The 9911-nt window shown below is 34.2% G+C and overlaps 1 protein-coding gene across 1 annotated transcript; it reads right to left on the minus strand.

Moving 5' to 3' along the window:
• Positions 1 to 3391: 3391 nt before the first annotated feature.
• Positions 3392 to 9411, minus strand: LOC125862907 (LRR receptor-like serine/threonine-protein kinase EFR). The gene is made up of 4 exons (XM_049543029.1): positions 8413 to 9411; positions 6698 to 7033; positions 4497 to 6503; positions 3392 to 3828 (listed from the first exon to the last, which is right to left on the minus strand). The coding sequence occupies exons 1-4, from the start codon at positions 9332 to 9334 to the stop codon at positions 3458 to 3460; spliced, it is 3636 nt and encodes a 1211-aa protein (XP_049398986.1). The 5' UTR covers positions 9335 to 9411; the 3' UTR covers positions 3392 to 3457.
• Between the last annotated feature and the right edge of the window lie 500 nt (positions 9412 to 9911).

The following is a 9911-nucleotide window of genomic DNA, read 5'->3' on the forward strand; positions in this document are numbered from 1 at the left end:
ACCATTCAGGTTCTCTCTTATCTGCTGAGTTGCTCGATAAAGCAATCTCATTTAAGCACCCGTAGTATTGCAGAATCACAAAATGTTTGAACAGGAATATTGCATTTGGTTTGCTTTCAGCGCAATTTGGAAGATAGTATGATTTATACTGTAACTGCTGTCTGATGAGTCCATCAAAAAAACAACTTGAACATCAACAAAGTCTAGGCAGATTTCAACTGATTCTTCTCCAGTAACTGAATGTCAACATGTTACGACGAATCAGAAAATGGAAAGAAACTGTAAGTAGGAGCTGAAACTGACGGGGAGATTATCGAGTAAATACAAACACACTCATTCTTTTTTTTTTTGGGTTTGGGGGTGGGGTGGGGGGGATTTGGGAAGCAACAAACTCAACATTTCTGACAAAAATGATTACTCCATTGATTGGAATTGTGTGTACATGAACACTTGGAAAAAGCTATCAAATACTTAATCCAGAGATTGTCTTTTAACTTGCAAGGGAAATGATTTCAGTAATTGCTATGAATGTATATACTATATACGTAGTAGGCGTTTGGCCATGCGATACCATATCACGATATGGTGTTGTGAGATGGAATCAGCGTTTGGACATGCGATTTTACGCTGATTCCATATCATGAGAGGNCTTTTTTTTTGGTTTGGGGGTGGGGTGGGGAGTGGGGGGGATTTGGGAAGCAACAAACTCAACATTTCTGACAAAAATGATTACTCCATTGATTGGAATTGTGTGTACATGAACAGTTGGTGTAAGCTATCAAATACTTAATCCAGAGATTGTCTTTTAACTTGTAAGGGAAATGATTTCAGTAATTGCTATGAATGTTATACTATATACATAGTAGACGTTTGGCCATGCGATACCATATCACGATATGGTGTTGTGAGATGGAATCAGCGTTTGGACATGTGATTTTACGCTGATTCCATATCATGAGAGGTGATACCATATTCTCCAAAAACCATGATAGGGAATTATATGGTGATTCCATATCATGATTTGAGATATTTTAATACAATAATTGATCCATGAGTTTATATTTTGTTAAAACAACCCCACATTTATATCTACTAACCATTTGTTTCATATGTAAATAAAATTTATAATCACATCATTACTTTTTTAAATTTATTATTCTCACCAAGATAAAGTTTATTATTACTTTAAATTTGGTGAATATAAATGATAAAGTAGAAATTCATTTGGTGAATATAAATAAGAACGAAGGGAGTAATATTGTTTTGATTTTTCATAATAAAAAAAAGGTCTTAATCTTATGACTAAGCATATAATATTGATAAAAGACAATTTTCATTGGCGGTGCTGCACTTTCTTAATCATAGTATTCGCAAAATGTTCGTTCACATGACTGAAGAATATCAAGTCCAATGGATTGAGGACTTGGGAAAAATTTGATCAATTAGTTATTAATATTTAGTGAAGTGGACTAGTTATAATTTTTTTGATTAAATTTTATTAGAAGTGTTTTTTACTCAAACTTGTGGTAACTTTTTAAAATTTCGTTATTCTATAATATTTAACTATTGATTTTTCTTGTAAATAGTTAGAAGTCAGTGATGCTTGTTAATTTTTATCTTAGTGTATTTAACTTCTAAGTTAATATTTACTCACTAATGTATGTTTTTTTTCTACTTTATAGGTTATTTGTAAGGGCCCGTTTGGCCATAGATTTCCCAAATAATATTTGGGAAAAAATTTGGCAAATAGTGTTTGTCCATACAATTTGCCATTATTTGGAAAATATTTTTGGCAAATATCCCAAGTTCCCAAATACTAGTTTTTTCTAGTATTTGGGCCAAATCTCATTATTTAGGATCTTTTGAAAATTGAAATGTTACTCCAAATTTTTATCTTTTACAAAAACACCCTCTATAGTAGTTGTTTGTGTCATATTACATAATTTTTCACGTGAACACCAAAGTAGTGATGAAATATTCAGTGAATATTAAATGATGATATGGTTGTTGATGAAAATGATGAACAATCGGCTCAGGGTAACAAAGTTATGTGATTTGTCTACTTCACGATGTATGGAATGTTGCTTGTTGCACTCACTCCAAACTACCACATTGCTCTAGTGTCATGGACACTATTTGTTATTGTTGCAACGAAGATTCAATTGACTTGTAATACAAACTTATGGTTAGTTTTGATAATTTTTAAAACTTATGGGTATAAATCATATTTTTCTAAAAAAGTCAAATATATTTCCCAAATACTATGGCCAAACACATGGTGAAATTTCACCCAAATAATATTTGCCAAGAATATTTAGAAATCTATGGCCAAATGCTAGCTAAGAGTAGTTGAGAGATATGAGCATATCAAGTACAATTTATGTTCAATTTTTTTTATTAAATTAAAGTTAGATGAAACAATTACTTAAGTGGAGAACAAATAACTTTGTAATAATTTATTATGCGATTGTATAATTTTTTGTTTATTTGATAAGATTGAATAAACAATTGGGGCTATTTTAATAGTTTTACAACTTATGGGATTTTTATGTTTATGAGAAAATATACAACACAAAAATTTCATATCATATGTCCAAACAAACCTTCAATTTTATCTCATGATTCCATATCATGATACCATATCGCATGGCCAAACGGGCCCTTAGTAATTTTGTGGAAGGGTATATTCTTTAATAACTATGATTACAGTTTTTATCATTCTAAAAGTTTTTACCTTTTTGATTATTAGGAAAGGTGTGCTTGTGGTTTATATAGGATTCTCATTAGATGAATTCTACTGCAGAAGTCCACAATAATCTCTTCATGACAGAAGAACTTATTAATTAGAGGTTTCGGGTTCGAGTCATGAATACACCTCTTTGGTAAAAAGTGTTTTACTTCCAAAGTGGAACTTTCTTGCAAGAAATTAGTCGGGTTTTAAAGTAGATATTGGACAAGTTCAATAGCAGGAATAGAGGAACTCAGCAAGACTTCTTTTCATGGAGAGATTGGAATGTATTCAGACCTTACGCCTTACCTTGTTAGGTAGAGAGATTGTGGAGGAAAGGAATAGCAATCGGAGGACGAATTCTTATGTGGTCCAAGGAAATTAAATACACAAACCTTTCCAATAGAGCATCGAGGAAAAAAAACATATTCAATCGGACGATGAATTCTTATATGGTCCAAGGAAATCAAATACACAAACCTTTCCAATAGAGCATCGAGAAAAAAGGAATATTCAATCGGACGACAAATTCTTATGTGGTCCAAAAGGAAATCAAATACACAAACCTTTCCACTATATCTTGTTGGAGGTAGAGAGACTATTTTCAACAGTTGTTCGACCCAAGAAAAAGTATTTTCAGAAACAGATTTGACAAGAACTCCCAAAGATTGTAAACCATTAATACAAAACAAAACAAAATATTTACAACATTTTTCACAATCAGAAAATTTACACCACCTTTTCTGCCTTTCCTCTAATTGCTAAATATTCAATTTTAGCTTTTCTAAGGCTATCCACAATATTACTAATGCTCATTCTGTCTTCAGGACACTCTTTCAGACATTCCAATCCCAAACAAAAGATAGATGACACAAACTGTTGTACTACTTCAGAGAACTGTTCAACATCTCTAATCAAATCAGAATCCAGAACTTCCATTAAAGATTTTCTACGTAGGCTTTCGCCCACGAAACATTTCAAGTTCATTGTTTCCCCGAACATATCATCAGTTGGTTTTTTTCCTGTAAACATTTCCAACAATATAATGCCATAGCTGTAGATATCTCCACTTGTTGAAACTATCCCATGAGTTCCATACTCTGCAATGACATTACAATTTAAGAAAAATATATAGCATAAGATCTAGTTTATATTACACTCCCCGTGTTTCAATTTGTTTGTCTGGTTTTGACTTGACACGGATTTCAATTAAGAAAGTGAAGAAAACCTTAGAATGTATCAAAATATCTTTTAATCTTGTGATCTTAAACATGTTTTGTGGTCTTATGAGACGGACTAAAAGGAAAATAAGACAAACAAATTATAATAGAGGGAGTACTAGAAATAAATGTATATCTAAACACATTATAAATTACACTATGGAAATTGTCCAAGTATTCCCTATGCAAAACCTCTATATCCAAACAAGTCAAACTAATTGCTTGGTCCTCCTTGTGCAAGAAAAATTAAGCTATATACTAATGGTAGTGTGAAAATCCAAACCGGAGATGCTGTTTTCGGAAAAACTTTAAGAGATGAATGAAGAAAGTGGATAAACGTGTAGATTTTCTGGCGAATAAAGGTCATAGACATGAAAAGGATTTGGTAATATGGGGATATGTGATCAATAAAATGGAGTTCTTGCTCCTGACAGATTCAAGCAATGTAACTTATGAATGATTTTTGATAGTTAGTATGTTTCAAAATACCAAAAAAATGATTTACTACTAAAGAAAGCAGAATAAGAAAGATTTGGATTTAGTTTCACCTGGTGTCATATACCCAATGGTGGCTAGTGTCTTGGTTTGAGCCATATGCATGTCTTGCTCAAAAATTTTTGCGATCCCGAAATCGCAAAGATATGCAGTCATATCTTCATCTAACAGGATATTGTTAGGCTTCAGGTCACAGTGTACAATAGGAGTTGTTAGACCACAATGAAGATATTCTAAAGCTGAAGCAATATCTATTGCTATGTTCAATCTCTGAAGCATACTTAAACAACAATCTTGGGAATATAACCACCTCTCAAGATTACCATTTGGCATGTAGTCTAATACAAGAGCTTTGAAGTCTGTGGTACTACAACAACTGAGGATTTTTGTAAGGTTCCGGTGACGGATGTTGCTCAATATCTTACATTCAGCATAGAAACTCTTGGTTGCTTCTTCTGTCAGTGTGTTAAAAACTTTTACAGCTACATTTGTTCCATCGTTAAGTTCCCCTCGATAAACTGAACCGTAACTTCCCTTTCCTAGTAGATTGGATTCAGAAAAAGAATTTGTTGCTCGTACAAGTTCAAGATATGAAACATTTCTCAAGTATGCGATAGGTGAAAGAATTGCAGCAAGCTGTGATTCCACCATTTTCATCTTTACGTATTGGTTCCGTTTTCTTATCAATATAAGTACAACAGTCACCATGAGAATTGTTGACAAGAGAGGGGGAACAACATATTTAATCAAAGATGAAACACTTTTTGACTTGGAATGTTTTGTCCGGCAGGGCAGAACATGCAGCTGAGCTACTCCACATAGCTCATGATTTTTCCTAAAAGATTCAGCACTGAAATTTGAAAAACATCCACCTGATGGAATTTCTCCTTCCAATTCATTCACAGAGACATTGAAGTGTCGGAGATACCTCAATGCCTCGAGAGACTTTGGAATCATTTCGGACAAATTGTTGGACGACAAATCTAATGTCTCTAAGCTTATCAAGTTACTCAAAGATTCAGGAATTGGACCTTGCAATCTATTATGTGCCAAAGAAAGGTAAACTATTGATTGGGCACTGCCTATTCTGCTGGGGATATCTCCTGAAAATTGATTCCACGATAAGTCCACGTCTGTTGCAACCTTCAGATTAGAGATCTCTGATGGTAAATAGCCTTTGAAAGAGTTTGTGGATAAGTTCAAACCTACAAGGTCACTCAGGTTCCAAAAGTTCAATGGAATGGTAGATGCCAAATTGTTAGAATCCAAGAAAACTCTCTGTAGTGATTTGAGTTCACCAAAACATGCTGGTATGGCTCCACGGATCATGTTGTGACTTATGTAGATATCCCCCAGCTTACTTAACTGGCAAATATCAGTTGGGATATACCCTTCCAGTCTATTGTATTCCAGATATATACGTTCGAGATTTTTTAACTTTCCAATTGTATTCGGGATAACTCCAGTCAACTCATTGCTATCCAAGTACATACCGGTCAAGCTTGTCAAGTTTCCAACTCCGACAGGTATAGTCCCCTTGATTTTGCTACCAAATGCTGAGAAAATTTGAAGTCTAGCAGAGAGATTCCCTAATGAAGTTGGAAGGACACCATTTAACTGATTTAAAGACACGTCTATGTTTTCCAAATGTCTACAATTAGTTAAATAGGACAAGAATTTTAATTCTCCCTTGGAAGTTTCCCCTGTAAGGTTATTCTCTGCTAGAAATAGCCTCTTCAAAAGTCTTAAATTGCCAAGGTTGGGTATCGAGCCACTGAACGAGTTGATGGACATGTATATAATAGCAAGCTGTGAAGCATTAGAGATAGAGCTTGGGATTGATCCTGTAAGTTCATTCTCACCTAAATAAAGCTCTTGCAGATTTGGAAACTGATGGCCCAAGCCTGAGGGAAGAGTTCCTGTGAGCCGGTTCCTGCTTAAGTCTAGCATCTGCAACGTCGATATGTTGAATACTTCAGATGGAATGACACCTGACAAGTGATTTCCATGGACATTAAGTACCTTCAGATTTATGCTACCTATATCAGCTGGTAATCTCCCTGACAAAGTATCAAATGAATTAGGAATGTAATATATACTATAACTGATACCATGTATGTAATTTACACGTGCATTGAGACAAGCTACATGGTGTCGTTAAAGTATGAGGTAGAAATATCTAATGTGGTAAAGTTAGGACTTTGATGTCTATAAATAGAAACTACAAGGGCAATAACAATTTGGCGTTGCGTACCTGTCAACATGTTGTCTGCTAAATATAGTTTCTGAAGGAAAGTAAAGTTCCGAATATCTTTAGAAATGCTGCCTGTAAGCATATTGTCTGCTAATTGTATGACTTGAAGGCGTTTGCATCTGAATGTGTATGCTGGGATTTCACCAGTTATGTGAGGAAGATTACATTGACTGCTCACGGATGGTAGGCTTCCAGACAAGCTGTTGTTCCAAAGATCGAGTTGCTTTAAGCTGGACATGTTGAATAGAGTGTGTGGAATTTGACCTGTTAGTGAACCACCTCTTAGGCTTAGCATCTCCAAATATGTAAGATTGCCTAAATTTTCAGGAATTCCACCTGCAAAAAGATTGTCAAAGCTAGATAAATATAGATAGCAAAACACCTCGATCGATTGGTGTTGTAAGTAGGAATTTCTTGTTGATTTAAACTCACTTAACTCTTATTTAGGAAAATTTTTGCAATGGTAGAGGCACAACCAACAATAGTTGAGTGACCCTCCATTAATTAGTTGACACTTGGATAATGGGTCCACTTCTTTACCCTCTCTCCTACTCACCTCTCTTTTCTTTCATTTTTTTCTCCTAATTAATATCTAATTATCAAAACATTATTAAATAATTAATACATTTGATAAAAAAAATATCGATAAATACATTTTCTGTTAAAATAACTTAAACACTTATAAAATTGTTAACATTAAAANAATAGAGTGTGTGGAATTTGACCTGTTAGTGAACCACCTCTTAGGCTTAGCATCTCCAAATATGTAAGATTGCCTAAATTTTCAGGAATTCCACCTGCAAAAAGATTGTCAAAGCTAGATAAATATAGATAGCAAAACACCTCGATCGATTGGTGTAGTAAGTAGGAATTTCTTGTTGATTTAAACTCACTTAACTCTTATTTAGTTGCTATACATATACAACAACAACAGCATACCCAGTGTAGTTCCACAAAGTAGGGTCTAGGGAAGGTAGAGTATACGCAGACCTTACTCCTATCTCAGAGGTAGATAGATTGTTTCCAATATACTCTCGACTCAAGAAAAAAACAGTCCAAAGCAGACAGCAGTAGTGCAGAAAAATAAGTAATGGAAGTACAAAAAACATCAGATAGTAACAAAACAGTACTACAACAAAATACTATTACGATAGTTGAAGTACAAGAAACAATAGATAGTCACAGAAATTGAGGAGAAGAAACTAAAATAGTAATACTACGACTACTAGTATGGACTGACATCAAGACAATGCACTCCTACCTACTAACCTTCTACTCTAATCCATGTACTCCACAACCTCTTATCTAAGGTCATATCCTCGATAAGTTGAAGTTGCTATACATATATGTTGGGAAGATAAACTTGTGAGAAACAGAAAACTGATGGTTTTGACTGAAATCTCTTTCATTAAGGAATTTAAACCCCAATCCTATTTTCACTAAGGGGGTTCAAAATATGAAGAAGTAAACACATGAAGAAGCCAAAGGTTCCAACATTGCTATATATAGTTTTGCCCTTCCTGGCTCTGCCCCTACTTAGATATCTGTTACAACATAACTATTCGGAGAAACATAATTCTTTGAACATGCAATTCCAACAGTCATCTTTCTATGTAAAAATTATAGAACTTGACTTCTCTTCTAATCACTAATTACACTAGCAATATTATAAGAGTGCTGACTACTATATAACTTGAATAAATATAATATGATACCTATGAAATTGTTTATCCCCAGATATAATATCTTGAGCTTGGTTATATATCCAATTTCATCTGGGATTTTTCCACTAAATTGATTGTAGGACAAGGATAAATCCTGGAGTTCCTTGCAAAGATGAAACGTCGATGGGATCAGTCCATGAAGCTGATTCGCGGATAAAAATATTCCTTGAAGCTCAACAAGACGATGATTACTGCAGATATCCGGTGCTAGTCCACCTGTTAGACTATTACCAGTGAGATCGATGCTTTGCAACGATGAGATGTTGAATAATTCAGATGGTATAGATCCTGTAAGCACATTATACTTAAAGTCAACTATTATCAGCATGGAAAGGTTTCCTATCTCTTGAGGTATGTTTCCATGTAACAAATTGTATGACAGTACCAATCTCTTCAGCTTTGTGTTGTTGCCTAAAACCGGTGGAATAGGACCACTAAACGTGTTATTGTTCATAAAAATGCTCTCGAGCTGTGGTAAGTTTCCAAACCTGCTTGGAATGTCTCCGCTTAAATTGTTGAATCCTACGTTTATCTCTTGTAATCGTTGTAGATTACCTAACTCATTAGGCATCAGGCCACTGAAGTTGTTGTTACTGATGTCTAATGATGTTAGAAATGTCAAGTTTCCTAAATCAGGAGCAATTGTGCCTGAAAGTCTGAATCCTGAGACATTTAAAGATGTCACTCTTTGATTTTCGTTGTCTCCACTACAAAAGACGCCGATCCAGTAACAGATAAAGGATCTGTTACCGGATGGCATCCAGTTTTTGGACAAGATATGATCATGGTCTGAAGTTATATATGCTTTAAAGGCAATAAGTGCAGATTCATCTGTTTCTATGTTTGTAAATCCCTTGACTGAACTCAACCAAACTGTTATGAAGGTTAAAACCAAAAGGTATAACTTCTCCATGTGTGGATTTTGATGTATTCTCAATTATGGAATGTCACATTTGGTTGTAAGAAGATGAGAGGCATTAATAGTATCCTTCTTTTGCACCCAAGGGCTTGACCTGGTCGACAATGAAATAGGTTGAGAATCATAATTCAGGTTTAAATCTCAAATGAGGCAAAAAAAAAACTAGGTGGTTTTTTATTTCGTTTGTCCAAGCCTTTATGGATAAAGTTACCTAATATTTGTGATGGTGCAAGCTTGCTCGGACACTACAATTATTAAAAAAATAAATAAATTAAGAAATCCTTATATTCATTGAAGGATTAGCTATGCATTTGATTGTCAAATCAGGTAGATAACCCCATTAATGATTAATCTATCATGGAGGTGTGGAAGGTAAGGATTCTTAATCCCTACATTAAATTGTGTAAGTATGATCAATTCTCAACTTGTCTTTCATGATGCATGTCTAGCTTGCTGAGTTTTGTTTGTTTAAACTAGTAGTAGAAAGTAATAATAGGTAATATATTTTATTTTATTAGTGATTGCTACATATTAAAAAACCAAATATATAGTTAAATCAGAGTCAATTAAT

The sequence above is a fragment of the Solanum stenotomum genome, chromosome 4, assembly GCF_019186545.1.
Source record: "Solanum stenotomum isolate F172 chromosome 4, ASM1918654v1, whole genome shotgun sequence".
Lineage (NCBI taxonomy): Eukaryota > Viridiplantae > Streptophyta > Magnoliopsida > Solanales > Solanaceae > Solanum > Solanum stenotomum.